At 37.8% G+C, this 19459-nt stretch overlaps 1 protein-coding gene across 1 annotated transcript in view; it reads left to right on the top strand.

The window, feature by feature from the left end:
• TTC29 (tetratricopeptide repeat domain 29) overlaps window positions 1–10062 on the top strand; it is a 268223-nt gene extending 258161 nt beyond the window's left edge. Inside the window, exons 12-13 of the mRNA XM_036889136.2 lie at window positions 9473–9542; window positions 9827–10062. Of these exons, the coding sequence (XP_036745031.2) occupies window positions 9473–9542; window positions 9827–9857 (101 nt within the window). The 3' untranslated portion in view covers window positions 9858–10062. The remainder of the gene's footprint in view (window positions 1–9472; window positions 9543–9826) is intronic.
• Window positions 10063–19459: the final 9397 nt, after the last annotated feature.

Here is a 19459-nt window from a genome sequence, read left to right as displayed (position 1 = left end):
AGAAATTGGAATTCATCAAATTTAAGAACTTTTGTGCATCAAAGGACACTATCAAAAAAGCGAAAAAGACAACTCACATAATGTGATAAAATATTATCAAATCATACATCTGATAAAGGTTTAATATCCTGAATATATAAGGAATAAATCAACAACAATAAAACAAAACTACTCAATTTAAAAATGGGCAAAAGACTTGAATGGACATTTCTTCAAAGAAGATGTACAAACAGCAAATAAACACATGAAAAGATGCTCCACATCACTGGTTATTAAGGAAGTACAAGTCAAAACCATAATGTTATCATCTCACATCCATTAGGATGGCTATTATCAAAATGATGGAAAATAACAGGTGCTGGTGAAGATCTGGAGAAATTGGAACTCTGTTGGGAATTTTTTTTTAAAGGTGCAAATGCTGTAAAAACAGTTCGGTGGTTCCTGAGAAAAGTTAAACATAGAATTTCCATTTGATCCAGTAATTCCACTTCTAGGTATATATTTGAAAGAATCAAAAGCAGACACTCAAACAGATACTTGCACACAAGTATTCATAGCATTATTCACAATCGCCAAAAGCTGGAAACAACACCAGTGTTCATCAACATATCAAGCAAAATATCATATATACATATACTGGAATATTATTCAGCTTTTAAAAAGAATCAAATTCAGATATGGGCTACAACATGAATGAGTCTTGAAAACATTGTGCTAAATGAAATAAGACAAATACTTTATGATTCAACTTATGTGAGGTACCTAGCACAGGCAAATTTTTTGAGACAGAAAGTAGAACAGAGGTTGCCAGGAGTTTCAGGATGGGAATGGAGAATTATTCTTAATAGGTATTGTTTCTGCTAGGAGTGATGAAGTTTTGGAAATGGATAATGATAAAAGTTGTACAATATTGTGAATGTACTTAATGCCACTGAATTTCACATACTTCAAAAATGGTTAAAATCATAAATTTTATATTTTATAAATATCAAAACAATAATTCCACAAAAGTGGAAAAAAATGTAATGATCAACACAATCTTTAATTTATCGGAGTCTATGTTCAAGTGACAATAGACTACTTAACACATAGTATACAAACCTTACAGTAGCATACTTCTATTTCTCCCTACCCAGCCTGTGCACTACTGTTGTCATACATTATACTTTTACACTTTTTATAAATCCCACACTATATTGTTACTTTATTTACTTTTTAAACAGTCAAATATAATTTGAAGATATTTAATAATTTAAAAATATTTCATATTTACCCATATGCTTACCCATATTCTGACACTTCTTTCATTTGCATAGGTCCAAATATTCATCTGGCATCATTTTCTTTCTGCCCAAGGACTTCATTTCTTGTAGTGCATCTACTGTTGATGAATTGCTTCAATTTTTGTCTGTCTTCAAAGTCTTCATTATGCCTTCATTGTTGAAAGATATTTTTACTGAATATAGAATTCTAGGTTTGACAGGGTTTTTTTTTCTCTTAGTACTCTAAATTCCTTGATCTTGGAGTTTGTTGATCTTAGATCTATAGGTTTATGGTATTTATCAGTATTAGAAAATTTTTTACCCATAATTTCTTAAGATGTTTTTCTAGTGTTCATCCACCTACTTCCCAAACTCCAGTAGCATTTATAGTAGGCTCCATGAAGCTGTCCTGTAGGTCACTGATACTCTGCTCATATTTTTTAATTCTTTTTCATTGTTTGTTATATTTTGGGTAGTTTCTACTACTATGTCTTTAATTTCACTGATGTTTTATTATACCATCTATGTCTCTAATTGACATCCCCACTGTCTAAAATATAGTTATAACTGTTTTGGTGTCCTTGTTTTAAATTCTAGTAACTGTGTCAGTTCTATGTCACTTTTGAATGGGTGACTCTTCTCTTCATTATGCTTTATTGCCTGTTCTGTAATTTTTTTATTAACTGCCAGGCATGAATTTTATCTTTTTTTGGTGCTGGATAGTTTTGCATTCCCATGAACATTCTTGAACTTTGTTCCAAGATACAATAATGTTACCTGGAAACAGTTTGATTCTCTCAGGTCTTGCCTTTATGATCTGTTAGATGGGGTTGGAGAGGGGTTGAGTCTAGGGATAGATTTATTCCTCACCTCTGAGGCAAGACCCTTCCAAATACTCTACCCAATGACCTATGGATCATGAGGTTTTCCAATCTGGCTGGTGCTAACAGGTACTGTTCCAGGCCTTCTGTGAACACTGTGTACTGTTCATGTCCTTTTGGGTTCATCTCTCCCTGGCCTTGGGTAGTTTACTCACGTATATGCTCTGATCTGTACTTTGCTGTATATACTTGAGGGCAGCCTGTACAGATCTCCAGAATTCTCACTGTGTGCAGCTTTCTCTTCTCCATCACGCTAGTGGCTGACTGTTGTTGTTGCTTTGGTTTCCCTTGTCTCTCAGCCCCTTCTCCTCATCTAGGGGAGTCTGCTGGGCTCCTCAAGGGTTCTCCCTTCTTGAGCCATGGCCTGGAAACTTACTCAAGGCAGTAAGATGAGCAGTTGTAGGGTTCACATTGTTTTTCCTGTCTCTCAGGGGTCACTGACTTTTGTTGTCTTATGTCATTAGTGTCTTCAAAATCATTGTTTCATATATTTTATTCAGGGGTTTTTTTTGGTAGGGAGTAAGGTGTTTCCGGAAAGAGGGTAATGTGATTTCTGTTATTCCATCTTGACTAGAAAAAAGTGTTGCTTTTATAATGCAGTATTAATAAGAGAAATAAAAAGAACTATATGAAGACATCAACACTTTATTTATCTTAAGAAGTATTCAGTGTCTGAACAAATAACTTGAATCAGATACCCTCATTAAAAGTTCAGATATCCGGAAGAAGAAATTCAGTATAATTCTAAGTCAATATGGTATCTTCAATATTTCATCCAGGTCTAGCTCCATTCCATCCATTTAAGATAATAATGCTTAAGAAAAGAAAAAAGGACTTATAATTTTGAATTAGAATGTACTCTGATCCTTGTAAAAATTTTAATAGGCTTCAAATATTAACAAAGGCCTTTGGAAAGGGAATTACTATATACTGGAATTTGTAATATGAAAGAACACACATCAGTTTTTGACACTTAAGAGAATCTACCTAAATTTGAAAGATGTCTTCTGCCTTCAAAGTTTATATCTTGACTATTATATTCATCAGATACAGAATAACCATATAATGATTTTTAGTTCAATACACAGATTACCCTTTTTGCTAATGAAAAATAGGAAAATTATTCCCAAGAAAACTCATATTTTTAGAAGAGTGAAATTAACTCTATAATCTCAGGCTTTGCCTCACAGATTTTTTACAGAACTGTAAGATGAGAAGTACCATGAATGACAATATTACAAAAAAAAAAAAAGGAAAAGGAAGAGAAAGAAAGGGGAAAGGAAAGAGACAGAAAAGAGAAGCATCAAATGATCTCCCGCTTTGTCTGCTCTGTGTCCCAGGAGACTGACTTCGGTCTGCATCTTGCAGGTTCACTTGCCTTCTGGCTTCCTGGTTTGGATTTACCCAGAGAGAGTCACCAGCAGAGCAGATCAGAGGTTAGGAGGATGGAGAGTCAGGGAATTATTCCCCTGCCCCTGACTTCAGCTCAGCTCTGACAGCTCTGACACTCTACAACTACTGCTTCTCGATTCTATTGGGTGACCCCTTTTCTAAATCTCCATTTCTCATTCATGGTGCAAGAACACCATCCTCTCCCCCTTTACCCTTCAGCCCCAGGGAAGATAATGGTGGGGCATCCCTCTGTTGTGAGTGGCCAGGCGCCTCAGCATCCCTTGTCAGTTCCTTGGCCCTGCCCTCATCTCTCAACCGTCCCTTCATTAAAGCCTCTTCAGAATCCCAGCTGAACGTGCCATCTGTTGCCTCCTAACTGATACCCTTTCCTTCTCTCGTGAGTATCAAATCGGGTGGCTACAGACAAGCAAGTACAAGAAATATTAGGAAACTTCCACTTCCTGATAAGTTCACTTGATTAGAGAACAGTGCTAATGAGGCCAAAATTAGTGTCTGGCTGTTCTCCAGGATCGCAGGCTGTATCCCTGACCAGCCATTTTACACACCATCAGTTACAAGGAAGACCACGCCAAGAAGGACACATGAGTCGATGCCAATCTATCACTGCTTCTGGGAACATAATTCAAGGACTAGCTTTTCAATCGAGATAGCTTCAAAATCATCTTTGTTCCCAAAACATAGCTTTTGTAATGTGATTCTAATGAAAATTTTATGTAGGTTACTTTAAATAATAAAGCTATACTCACCAATATCTTTTTCAAAAATATACTCTCATTTCCTTAATCTGTAGCTAATACATAACATAGGTTAAAAGTCAAATTTATCACAATATACCTTACATTGGTGATGGGATTCAGGGTTTGTAAGAATATATATTTAATTCATTTCTTTAAAATTTTGAACTATTGTAATTACATGAGTGTAACTCCGCAATCTTTGTCTAAAGAATAGTTAAAATATTTATTTATTTATTAAATGATTTGTTGATCATCAAGTGTGAATGGCAAAATTTCAGTACATATATTTCTTCAAAATAAAATTCTATACTTTTCAACTCAGTTGCCTTGTAAAACCATGTTGTAATTGAGCCATTGTAGATGTACCAATGTATTAATATTGATATACTGGACTTACTTCCATGGTGTTAATTTTATATGATTTGAATACATGAAGGGAGGGAGAAACTTCTGTTCCTTTTCCAGAAATCAGTTTCTGAGATGCTCTACTATTAGCAAGAAAGAAGTAATTCCTACTAAAATTAAATCTATGACTTTAGGTAAAATGTGCTGAAATACTGAAGCAAAATATAATCTCATCATTAAAAATGATATAGTGCCAAGATCACCCATAAGATATGAGCATTTTTATACATAGTATTTAATCTCAGTCATTTTCATAAAACACAATCTGATTTTTATTTTTTAACAAACCCTTTTGAGTCATTTTGATAAGGTCAACAGAAAGCACAGTCTTTTAACATTAGGTGATCAACTTTTTGACAACAGCAAGACCAGCATAGCTAATGGAAAAATAGCCTGCAGGGTCCAGCTAAATATGATATACGAATGTAATCAACCTCTGTGATGACTATTCAGAAGTAATCCCTTTAGCTTTGAACTGCAACATATATTTCAACAAGGCAAAGCCATATGAAGAAATTCTCTGCAGACCACACTGATACAATACAGCCTTCATATCCTACTCGATGTGTTTGCTGCTTATAGTGAGTTTTAAATTTAAGGTAATGACTACTGTATATTCATCTGAGCATACAATAATACTTCTGAATTTGTTGTGGAAAGGTTGAATCCATTACTAGGGGCCTAGCCTATAAACTCTGACACAACCTTTATGTATGAATTGTTATTTACCCTTTTCTAGGATGAGGCCACTAAAAATGTTTTGCATGCCAAAATGGAAAAATTCATTTACCTTTTCATTCACAAAACTACCAGTTAATATCTTTAGAGTCTCATTTATATATAATACTGTATTTTATGAAAATTATATACCATTGTTTTCTAGTAAAGGGCTGGGATCATAGGTTTATTGCAATTCAGCATGTGCTGACTTATGCTATTGCTCTGTAGCACAGTATAGGCTAAGTAGTGGTATAAATGAGGTCCTTTTGTGGCCCACTTGAGGGAATCTGTTTGAGTGTCTTTACTCTTAGCAACAGAGAAGTGCCTTTTTCTACTGAGATGGTAGAGAGTATAAGCAGATACACTATCTCAACTTTGAATTGGTTCTTGTCTCCTTGCTGGTTGGTCCTCATCTTCCAACTTCCTTGAAGTTCTAAAGATCAAACATCTCAAATCACACCCTAAATCAAACCCACAACACAACACCTAGGTTAGGAATCAAGATGAGTGCCTTTGCAATGACGAAACCAAGAGTCAACAACCCTGTGGCGCTTACCTTGTTGCAACCGAACAGAAGCGTCAGAGCACCTGAATGATTTCGGGTGTTCTCCTGTGTTAATTAATGATTGCTAAGGTTTCCTATTACAGAAAGAGTTCCTATTAGAGAAAATTGTGGCCTAATTTAGTGGCCTAAGTTGAGTAGAAGAATAACTATAGAGATAGGTAAATAGATGTAGATAGATAGATAGATGATAGATAGATGATAGATAGATAGATAGATAGATAGATAGATAGATAGATAGATAGATAGATGATAGATAGATGATTAATGATTAGATATAGATAGATAATAGATAGATGATAGATAAGATAGATGATATAGACAGATGATAGATGATACATAGATAGATAGATGATGATATACATAGATAGTTGATAGATAGATAGATAGATAGATAGATAGATAGATAGATAGATAGATAGATAATAGATGATAGATAGACAGACCAGACAGACAGATGATAGATAACCTACTTGGGAAATATTCCACAATAAAAATCATTATAATATTTGGGGAATGAATACTACACAATTATTTGAGACCAACCAGGCATAATTTCAGCTTGGAAAGACTTCTTCAGCTTAAAATTGTTTCTTCCTGCCAAACCAAAGGGAATGCTGAGTTTAACACATTAGATAGTATAAAACAGACGTTAGGATGTTAGGATGTTCTATACATTGTGATGCAATGAAAAGTGTTAAATTGAGAAGCCCAAGGTAGTTCTTTACCTAATAGAATGATAGGACATATAAGTTAAGATAAAGGCTACATTTCTATTAAAGAGTGTCCCCAAAGTACAGTAGCTTAAGGATATAAAAGTCTGTTCGTTCCTTAATCCTGAAGTCAGTTGTCTACATTTTTGAGGTATCCCTACAGGCATTTAAGGAACCTTGACCCTACATTTTTGCTCCACCATTCCCTAGGGCATGATTTCTCAATCTTGCACTGGATAATTCCTGTTGTGGAGGGAGGGAGGGAAGGGCTGTCATGGGCACTATAGGATATTTAGCAGCATCCCTGGCCTCTACCCTCTAGATGCCAGTAACACCTCTACTTACCAGTTTTGGCAACCAAAAATGTCTCCAGTTCCAAATGCCCTCTGTGGGGCAAAATCATCCTAGCTGAGAGCCACTAAGAGTGTTGTCACTGTCTGCATATTAAAACTGAATCATAGGGTAATGGTTCCATGTTCAAGATTGAGGAAAAGGGAAATTTTAAGGAATAAATGCCCAGTGTCTAACACTCAAACCCAGAAGCAGCATGTATCACTCTATCCACATTCTAGAATGAACTTAGTCATGTGGCTTCAATTAAATTTATTTGCTGATGAGGAAGATCTAGTAGAGAGCAAAAACACTGGTAAGTTGGAGGCAGAAAGAGTTACTGTAGCCATGTCTTGTGTGAGTAAGAGGGTGAAATCTAGTGAAGAAGTAGAGGGGTTGGCTTCAGATGGGAGCCCTGGGAAGACAGAACATACAGAACACGAGCAAGTAAGAAACTTTGACACAGCTTGTGGAAGTTTTTTCCTACTGTCTTTTATTGCCTCCAAGAAATCAGAAAATAAGTCATCAACTGAGAATGATGATGCAAATGGAGGGTTAGAGGTTTGAGAAAAAAGAAGAGTTAAATAGTCATCTGGGAGAGTGGAAGAATGAATGAACTACGAATGTGTAATAGGATGACCTGAAAGCATGAAAGGTCCACCTAATGTCTATGGCCATGAATTTAAAGTGAGGCCTGGCTGTATGTTTTTTTCCAGCCACACTAAACCATACACTGCAGGAGAGAAATAGGCAGACAGAGGTCAGGCTATATGTGAGGGGGTGAATGACCATAGAATTTAAATTATATAAAGAAGGAAGAGAAGACATCAAATTGAGGAGGAACAATCAAAATGTGGTAGGATTGGAGGTCCCAGTGGAGTGAAAGAATTGCTGGTGTTTGGATACTAGAGGCAGTTATCTAGAAAGATAGAAGCAGGCAGTCAAGAGTTGAATGCTGGAAAATGAGTTTGTGGGGGGCTTGCAGTTACTGGTAATGACAAGGTCTAAGTATGATCATGGGAATTAATGGCTGCAGCAGGTTAAAAGACCAGATCTAAAAGAACAAGACTCAAGGAAATGAGATGCAGGTAAAAGAATCTCCTGCACATGCACTTAAACTGCTAAATTAAGGAGGTAGTAGTAAGGTGACAATGAGCCAATGATAAAATCAACTGAGAATATCCCAGTTGTAGGCGGATCACAGTAGCTGATTGTATAACCTGAACTGAGTTTAAGAAAGGGAAGGAAGAGAGGGTGAGTGCCCTGAAAGAGAGCAATAGGGTGTGAGGAGGACACCTGTATATTGCCAGGAAAATGGTAAGAAGGCTGAGGAAAAGAAACACAGAAAATGCTTCCAGACTGGCCAGTGTCCTCAGAGAACAGTCAAGTTTCTATTAAAGCAAGAAAGTAAAGGGAATTTCAGAAAACAGAGTGAGAAAACAGTGGATATGTTTCAGGAGTTTGGTGAGAAATAAGAACAGAATAGGAAATGTAGAGAGCCTTATGGAAAATAGAACACAGGAAATGGAGGGGACCTGGAGATTGGGGCTTGTCATAAGTAAGGATAAAGAGCATCTTATTAGATTAGTCCCAGTGGATTCAAGTTAGAAGTAGAAAGACAGATATGAAAGTTAAGTAAAAAATTAACATGTCTATTTATATGTATAAACTTCCCATATCTTATTTCATTATTTGGATATTGTATATGCTCCCTAAATTAATTTTCCTTCTGAGTATTACTTTAAAAAGTCATCTTATCCCCAAAGGTGGCTGTTCTAGTTGCCATTTTATATATTACAAGAATGATGTGAGTTAGTAATTCAAGCATGGCTTGGCCAGACATGAGCTGAGGTCACACAGTGGTGGTTCTCAGCCGGGAAGGTTTGAAGGATCCAAGACAGCTTCCGTCACAGACTGGAGCCTTTGAGGAATGGCTGGAAGGCTGGGCTCAGCTGGGACTGTCAACTGAGCATATATACATGGCCTCTCTAGAATGACAGTCTGAGGGTGGTGAGACCTCTTACATGGCAACTGGCCTCCTCCAAAACAAGCATCCTAGGAGAACCAGGTAGAAACTACACAGCTTTTTCTGACCTAGCCTGGGAAGCAATGCAGTCACTTCCTTTATATTCTATTGATTACAAGAGAGGCCTAAGCCTAGCTCCGTTTCAAAAGGAGGGGAATTAGATTCACCTCTTGACGGGATGTGGCAAGGTCATACTGTTCAGGAACATGTAGAGTGGAAGATATCGTTGTGGCCATCTTTGACCAATATAATCTGCACTGGTGACACAGTGCTACATGTATTTTTATCATACAGGTGATCAGGTTAGATATCCCTGAAAAGGGATTCCCCAGTTCAGGCTCAAAATATGAACTATATATACTATATAAAATATAAACTATATTTGTGATAAACCATTAAGTTTGCACATCTTTTTTTCTTTAGGAGATTCTAGAAGATCCACAATGGAAAGTTTATATCAAACCTCAGAGCATTTAGAAGAGGAACTCACTGGGTATGATAGATCAAAAATTCTATTAATTCCCATATTGTACAAGATACTAAGTATAAACTGATTCTCCAAGCACAAAGAGAGTAATTTCATCTAGTACTTGATAAGGTAACTCTTAAATACTGTTTTTTTAAAAATCACAGATTTACTTTTAAATATCACATAAGGCACTTTTAATCAATTAAGCTGCGTCTGAAAATTATAGAAAAGAAAATGTCTTTCAAAGAGGGTGACTTTTACTTTATAGCCCAATCTAAAACTAAACTTTATAATTTATTTTACTTCAGATTTCAAGATAATGAAGAAGATGAGACTTAAACCAGCTTCTGACTCATGAACAAAGCAGGAAGAAATTTATTACGTCACCTTGTTGTTTGATACCTATAATAAGAGTATATTACAAATAATACAGATAGAGTTATAATAAAAGTATATGTTTGATTTCTATTGCAATGTACTACTACAAATTTAATCTAAAATATTTAGATGCATGAAAATAAAATAAATCTGAAATGCTTAGAAATATCAACAATTATCCATAAAATAAACTATAAAATTTTCCTCATCCATTATTCCACAATAAACATGCTATTATAGAATAAAAAATTGGTTGATCTCATGAGAAAATCATTTTAAACTCAAGAAAATCTGTGTTGAATAAATGTGGGAAAATATTTACTAAAAATGCAGGGAAACTTTTTAACATACATTTTTTTAAAAAGCAATAATAATATTACCATATTGATAAGTACTGTTCAAAACAGTTTGCTTTACCTTTGTAAGGAAACCTGTTTCCTCTAGTTGTACTACTTCTGACACCAAATATGTTTTTCCACACCAAGCAATCTCCAGTTCTCAGCAGACACTGAATATAGCACAACTTAGTTCAATTCTGACACTAACTACCAGGAGTTAGTAGAGGCTCCACAGATTAAAAGATCAGTTCCACTAAAGGGGCACAGTAATTCACAATTACAATATAAGTTGGTCATGGGGACAGTAGTACACCATGGAGAATATGATCACTTTTCTGTAACATCTTCCTACATTGATAGATAGTAACTACACTAGTGGGGGTGAGATTTAATAATACGGGTAGCTGTTGAACCACTGTGTGGTACATTTGAAACATACTTCAATTAAAAAAAAAGATTATAAAAAAAAGATCAATTCCACAACATTGTCCTCCACTTCAAATGTCAATCACAAGTCCCAGGTTGTCATTTGCATTTCTAACTGACTTGGCTATAATCAGGGATTCCCATGACCCCTCCTCAACTTCCATAATTTGCTATAATGGCCCATGGAACTCAGAGAAACAATTACTTATATTTATTTTAAGGACTATAATAAAAGATATAGATGAACAGCCAAATAGAAGAGATGCATAACACAAGTTTTTAGGAAGGGGCACAGAGCTTCCATGCCCTCCCTAAGCATGCCACCCACCCTTGAGGCATTCGCCAACCAAGAAGCTCTGCAAATCCTTTCAGTTAGGGTTTTAATGGCAGTTTCATAATCTAGACATGATTGATTACATCATTAACTATTAGCAATTAATTCAACCTCTGGCTCCTCTCCTCAAAGTTAAAGGGATTATCTGAAAGTTCCAACTCTCTAATCACATGGTAGTCTCCCTCTGGCAAACAGACCCCATCCTTAGAGGCTCTCCAAAAGTTTCCTCATTAACATAAATTCAGGTGTAGTTGAAAGAGGCTTGTTGTGAATAGCAAAAGATGCTTCTTTCTCCTTTGCCTCTCCAGAGCTAGATAAGGAGCCATAGTATTATTGGGAAAACTGGGCAGTCACATAAAGGAATAAAACTGGACCTTTAGAAAGATGGCGTCATGAGAGGTGAGACAGAGGCCTCCTCCAAAAGTCACATATAATTTGAAAGTATAGTTAATAAAACTAATCCTGAAAGAGTAACAGGAAAGAAGGCTGTGACAGACTGCATACACCTGGAGAAAAGAATAGATCTCACAGAACAGGGTAATGTACCAAAGCCATGATCTGGCAGGACCCAAGCCCTCCCCCCACCCCAGCTCACTGGCACATGGAAGAGAAATGGAGCAGGGAGGGAGTGGAGGTCTTGGACTGCTGAATACCCAGCCCTGGAGATCACCTCTGGGAGCATGAAACTACATTGCATGGTGCTCTGGAGATTAGTGGGCTTGGAAAGTTAAGACAGGTGGAATAACTAGAGAGATTGAGATTCCAGCCACTTGTGGAAAATGGATCCACATCTGGCTGCTCTGGAATAAAAGAAAGGTGGGCTGTCTGAAACACTTCCTAACTGCAATAGGGCTGCTAAAGGGGCAGGGACTGCACAGAGCTTACTGCTCAAAAGAAAGGACAAGTAGACAAAATTGTCCAGGTGCACACTGCCCAGCAGGTTGGAAACTTTCACCATCTCCATCCCCCTGGCTAGCTATGCAGCTCCAAGGCCCCACAATATAATATGCAGCCTGCTGTGCCTTGCTCCCAGATGGCCCACACCTAGCTTGCAAACTGGCAGTCCCTGCCCTGGCATCAGGCCAGCCAGAGGGAAGCCCCGCCTATGGCAGCTACAAACACAAAGCATAGAGGCTTACACATGTGTGCTCAGTCCACTGATTCTGGCAGTGGAGACAGGCACAGCAGCTGGGAAGTAGGAAACAGCTCTCTCCTCCCCCCCCAGGCAGCTTAGCCATTCCCCTGTGACTCCCAACATCACTCCAGGGGCTGAGCAGCTCCAGAAATTAGAGCTTTTGGGCACTAGAGGACTCCACATACAAATATGAAATGTCAAAGGAACATGGTTCAAACCAAAATCCCACAAACACCAGAAAAGGGACCAAGTAAAAATGAACTCATCAATCTTCTGGAAAGAGATTTCAAAACGAAAATCATTAACATGCTCATGGAGGTAGAGAAAAATAATCAAGACCTCAGGGAAGAATTACAGGCAGAGATTCAGTCATTACAGAAGACAGTATCAGAAATGAAAAATACAATGGAGGGATTTAAAAGCAGGTTAGATGCAGTAGAGGAGATGGTAAATGGAATAGAAATTAGAGAAGAGGAATACAAAGAAGCTGAGGCACAGAGAGAAAAAAGGATCTCTAGGAATGAAAGAATATTGAGAGAACTATTTGACCAATCCAAAGGGAAAAATACTCATTTTATAGGGGTACAAGAAAAAGAAGAGAGAGAAAAAGGGATAGAAAGTGTCTTTGAGGAGGTAATTGTTGAAAACTGCCCCAATCTGAGGAAGGAGATAGTCTCTCAGGCCACTGAGGTGAAAAGATCTCCCAACACAAGGCACCCAAGGAAGACAACACCAAGACAGATGATAATTAAATGGCAAAGATCAGTATATAGAAAGACTATTAAAAGCAACCAGAGAGAGAAATAAGATCACATACAAAGGAAAACCCATCAGGCTATCATCAGACTTTTCAACAGAAACCTTATAGGCCAGAAGTAACTGGCATGACATATTTAATGCAATGAAGCAGAAGGGCCTTGAACCAAGAATACTCTACCTGGCAAGATTATCATTTAAATTTGAAGGAGGGGTTAAACAATTTCCAGATAAGCAAAAGCTGATGGAATTTACCTCCCACAAACAGTCTCTACAGTGCATTTTGGAGGGACTGCTATAAATGGAAGTGTTCCTAAGGCTAAATAGCTATCACCAGAATAAATAAAACCATGGAAAAGAAAGTACAAAAATTAATTACTAAGCAGATACAAAATTAAATCAACTACCCCCAAAGCCAGTCAAGAGCTAGACAAACAGTACAGAATATGATACCTAATATATGAAGAATGTAGGAGGAATAAAAAGAAAAGTAAAGAACCTTTATATTGTGTTTGTAATAGCATACTAAGTGAGTTAAATTAGACTGTTAGATAGTAAGGGAATTACCCTTAAGCCTGTGGAAACCATGAGTCTAAAGCCTGCAATGGAAATAAGTACATACCTATTGATAATCACCCAGAATGTAAATGGTCTGAATGCACCAATCAAAAGACAAAGAGTCACTGAATGAATAAAAAAGCAAGACCCATCTATATGCTGCCTACAAGAGACTCACTTCAAACCCAAAGATATACACAGACTAAAAGTAAAGGGATGGAAAAAGATATTTCATGCAACTAATAGGGAGAAAAATGCAGGAATTACAGTATTTGTATCAGACAAAATAGATTTCAAAACAATGAAAGTCATAAGAGACAATGAAGGACATTACATAATGATAAAAGGGTCAGTCCAGCAAGAGGATATAACCAATATCTATGTACCCAACACAGGGGCACCTACATATGTGAGACAAATACTAACAAAATTATAGGGGGGAATAGAATGCAATGCACTCATTTTGAGAGATTTCAACACACCACTCACTCCAAAGGACAGACCACCCAGATCGAAAATAAGTAAGGAGACAGAGGCATTGAACAACACATTAGAACAGATGGACCTAATGGACATAAACAGAACACTCCACCCAAAAGCAGCAGGATAACACATTCTTCTCAAGTACACATGGAACATTTTCAAGAATAGCTCATATACTAGGCCACAAAAAGAGCCTTAGTAAATTCAAAAAGATTGAAATTGTACCAACCAGTTTCTCAGACCACAAAGACATGAAACAGAAATAAATTATGCAATGAAAATGAAAAATCCCACAAACACATGGAAGCTTCACAATACACTCCTAAATAACCAATGGATCAATGACCAAATAAAAACAGAGATCAAGCAATACATGGAGACAAATGACAACAATAATTCAACACCACAAAAATCTCTGGGATGCAGCGAAGGCAGTGCTAAGAGGGAAATATATTGCAATACAGACCCACCTCAGGAAAGAAGAACAATCCCATATGAACAGTCTAAGGTCACAATTAATGAAACTAGAAAAATAAGAACAAATGAGGCCCAAGGTCAGTAGAAGGAGGGACATAAAAAAGATTAGAGTAGAAATAAATAAAATCAAGAAGAATAAAAGAATAGAAAAAATCAATGAAACCAGGAGTTGGTTCTTTGAAAAAATAAACAAAATAGGTAAACCCCTAGCCAGGCTTATCAAGAAAAAAAGAGAGTCTACACATATAAACAGAATCAGAAATGAGAAACAAAAAATCACTTCAGACACTACAGAAATACTAAGAATTATTAGGGAATACTATGAAAAATTATATGCTAACAAACTGGATAACCTAGAAGAAATGGATAACCTTCTAGAAAATTACAAACTTCCAAGGCTGACCCAGAAAGAAACAGAAAATCTGAACAGACCAATTATCAGCAATGAAATTGAATTGGTAATTAAAAAAAAAACTACCTAAGAAAAAAATTCCTAGACTAGATGGCTTCACCACTGAATTTTATCAAACATTTAGTGAAGACCTAATACCCATCCTCCTCAAAGTTCTCCAAAATGTAGAAGAGGACTGAATACTTCCAAACTGATTCTATAAGGCCAGCATCACTCTAATACCAAAACCAGGCAAAGACACCACAAGAAAAAAGAAAATTATTACAGACCAATATCTCTGATAAACATAGATGTAAAAATACTCAACAAAGTATTAGCAAACTGAATTTAAAAATACACCAAGAGAAAAATCCATCCTGATCAAGTAGGATTCATTCCAGGGATGCAAGGATGACACAATATTAGGAAATCCATCAACATCATCCACCACATCAACAAAAAGAAGGACAAAAATCACATGATCATCTCCATAAATGCCAAAAAAGCATTTGACAAAATTCAACATCCATTCATGATAAAAACTCTCAACAAAATGGGTATAGAAGGAAAGTACCTCAACATAATAAAGGCCATATATGACAAACCCACAGCCAACATCATACTTAACACCGAGAAGCTGACAGCTTTTCCTCTAAGATCAGGAACAAGACAAGGATGCCCACTCTCCCCACTTTTATTCAACATAGTTCTGGAGGTCCTAGCCATGGCAACCTGACAACACAAAGAAATAAAAGGCATCCAGATTGGTAAAGAAGAAGTTAAACTGTCACTGTTTGAAGATGACATGATATTGTACATAAAATACCCTAAAGAATCTACTCCCAAACTACAAGATCTGAATTCAGCAAAGTTGCAGGATACAAAATTAGTACACAGAAACCTGTTGCATTCCTATACACTAACGATGAACTAGCAGAAAGAGAAATCAGGAAAACAATTCCATTCACAATTTTATCAAAAATAATAAAATACATAGGAATAAACCTAACCAAGGAAGTGAAAGACCTATACTCTGAAAACTACAAAACACGCACAAGAGAAATTAAAGAAGATACCAATAAATGGAAAAACATCCTGTGCTCATGGATAGGAAGAATTAATATTGTCAAAATGGCCAACCTGCCTAAAGCAATCTACAGATTCAATGCAATCCCTATCAAAATACCAAGAGCATTCTTCAAAAAACTAGAGCAAATAGTTTGAAAATTCATGTGGAACCACAAAAGACACCGTATAGTCAAAACAATCCTGAGAAGGAAGAATAAAGCTGGGAGGATTACACTCCCCGACTTCATGCTGTACTACAAAGCTACAGCAATCAAGACAATTTGGTACTGGCACAAGAACAGACCCATAGACCAATGGAACAAACTAGAGAGCCCAGATATAAACCCAATCATATATGGGCAATTAATATACAATTAAGGAGCCATGGATATACAATGGGGAAATGACAGCCTCTTCAACAACTTGGCAAAACTGGATAGCTACATGCAAGAATGAAAGTGGATTATTGTCTAACCCCACACACAAACATAATCTCTAAATGGATCAAAGACCTGAATGTAAGTCATGAAACCATAAAACTCTTAGAATAAAACAAAGGAAAAAAATGTCATGAATATAAATATGAGCAGCTTTTTCCTGAACGCATATCGAGCAGGAGAAACAAAAACAAAAATGAACAAATGGGACTACATCAAGCTCAAAAACTTCTGTACAGCAAAGAACACTATCAACAGAACAAAAAGGCATCCTACAGTATGGGAGAATATATTTGTAAATGACATATCTAACAAGGGGTTAACATCCAAAATATATAAAGAACCCATATGCCTCAACAACCAAAAAGCAAATAACCCAATTTAAAAATGGGCAGAGGATATGAACAGACAATTCTCCAGAGAAGAAATTCAGATGGCCAACAGGCCCATGAAAAGATGCTCCACATCACTAATCATCACAGAAATGCAAATTAAAACCACAATGAGATATCATCTCACACCAGTTAGGATGGCCAACATTGAAAAGACAAACAACAAATGTTGGCAGGATGCAGAGAAAGTGGAGCCCTCCTACACTGCTGGTGGGAACGTAAACTAGTTCAACCATTGTGGAAAGCAATATGGAGGTTCCTCAAAAAACTAGTAATAGAAATACCATTTGACCGGGAATTCCACTCCTAGGAATTTACCCAAAGAATACAAGTTCTCAGATTCAAAAAGACATATGCAATCCTATGTTTATTGCAGCACTATTTACAATAGCCAACATATGGAAGCAACTTAAGTGTCCATAAGTCACTGAGTGGATAAAGAAGAGGTGGTACACATACACAATGGAATACTATTCAGCCATAAGAAAGAAACAAATCCTACCATTTGTAACAACATGGATGGAGCTCGAGGATATTGTGCTCAGTGAAATAAGCCAGGCATAGAAAGACAAGTGCTGAATGATTTCCCTCATTTGTGGAGTATAACAATGAAGCATAACTGAAGGAACAAAACATCAGCAGACTCACAAACTCCAAGAAGGGACCAGCGGTTACCAAAGAGGAGGGTTAGTGGAGGGTGGGCGGGGAGAGAGAGAGAAGGGGACTGAGGGGTCTTATGATTAGGACACATGGTGTAGGGGGATCATGGGGAAGACAGTGTAGCACAGAGAAGACAAGTAGTGATTCTGTGGCATCTTACTATACTGATGAACAGTGACTGCAATGGGGTATGGCGGGGACTTGATAATATGGGTGAATGTAATAATCATATTGCTTTTAATATGAAACCTTCATAAGAGTGTATATCAACAATACCTTAATAAAAAAATTTTATTAAAAAATTTAGGGAACAGGGAGCCAACATGGCGGCGTGAGTAGGACAGTGGGAATCTCCTCCCAAAAACATATATACTTTTGAAAATACAACAAACACAACTAGCCCTAAAAGAGAGACCAGAAGACGCAGGACACTGGCCAGACTGCAGCTACACCAGCGAGAACCCAGCGACTGGTGAAAGGGGTAAGATACAAGCCCCGGCCCTGCGGGACCCGAGCGCCCCTCCCCCCAGCTCCCGGCGGGAGAAGAGCAGGCAGAGCGGGAGGGAGACGGAGCCCAGGACTGCCGAACACCCAGCCCCAGCCATCCGGGCCAGAGCGCAGACACAGTACATGCCCAGGGGGCCCTGGATGCTGGGGGAACAGGGAGTAAGACCTCTGAGCGGGTGCTGAAGCTGATGCCCCTGTGACAAAGAAAAGCGGGGGCTTTTTGAAAGTCTTAAAGGGACAGGGACTTAACAGCTTGACGGAAACAACCCAGGTCACAGTACAGCAGCTGGAAATTACAGGGAAAACCGGGTGCACTAACCCCCTGGGCAACAGCTCTGAGACCCCTCACGGAGGCAAACAGTCAAGCAGCCCCCTCATCCATCACCCCACCGGGTGCTGCGAAAGCAGAGAAGCAGCCTGAGACAAATTCCGCCCACAGAAAGGGAAATTTCTCCCTCCCGGCCAGGCAAGACACAAAGACCCACTCTACACGCAATTACCCAACACAAGCCACTAGGGGTCGCAGTTGCCCCAGTAAAGAAAGGCCAGTAGTAAGTGAAAATTTTGGTCCTCCCAGCTGACAGTCAATAGCACCTGTCAACATGAAAAGGCAAAAAAATATGATCCAGACAAGACTAACCCAGACAGCTTCGGCATCAGCTACATCTTCCCCTGAGAAGGAATCTGGGGAGATAGATTTAGCCAGTCTACCTGAAAAAGAATTCAAAACAAAAGTCATAACCATGCTGATGGACTTGCAGAGAAATATGCAAGAACTAAGGAAGGAGAATTCAGAAATAAAACAAGCTCTGGAAGGACTTCAAAACAGAATGGACGAGATGCAAGAGACCATTAATGGACTAGAAAACAGAGAACAGGAACGCAGAGAAGCTGATGCAGAGAGAGATAAAAGGATCTCCAGGAATGAAAGAATTTTAAGAGAGCTGAGTGATCAATATAAAAGAAATAATATAAGAATCATAGGCATTCCAGAAGAAGTAGAGAGAGAAAAGGGGATAGAAAATGTCTTTGAAGAAATAATTGCTGAAAATTTCCCCAAACTAGGGGAAGAAATGGCCTCTCAGACCACAGAGGTACACAGAACTCCCATGACAAGGGATCCAAGGAGGGCAACACCAAGACACATAATAATTAAAATGGCAAAGATCAAAGACAAGGACAAAGTATTACAAGCAGCCAGAGAGAAAAAAAAGGTTACCTACAAAGGAAAACCCATCAGGCTATCATCAGACTTCTCAACAGAAACCCTACAGGCCAGAAGAGAATGGCATGATATACTTAATGCAATGAAACAGAAGGGCCTCGAACCAAGACTACTGTATCCAGCACGAATATCATTTAAATATGAAGGAGGGATTAAACAATTCCCAGACAAGCAAAAGTTGAGGGAATTTGCCTCCCACAAACCACCTCTACAGGGCATCCTACAGGGACTGCTCTAGATGGGAGCACTCCTAAAAAGAGCACACAACAAAACACCCAACATATGAAGAAGGGAGGAGGAGGAATAAGAAGGGAGAGAAATAAAGAATCATCAGATTGTGTTTAGAATAGCTCAACAAGCGAGTTAAGTTAGACAG

Source organism: Manis pentadactyla, chromosome 1, assembly GCF_030020395.1.
Source record: "Manis pentadactyla isolate mManPen7 chromosome 1, mManPen7.hap1, whole genome shotgun sequence".
Classification (NCBI taxonomy): Eukaryota; Metazoa; Chordata; class Mammalia; order Pholidota; family Manidae; genus Manis; species Manis pentadactyla.
Note: the sequence above shows the minus strand (reverse complement) of the source record. Positions and strands in the feature narration are given on the sequence as shown.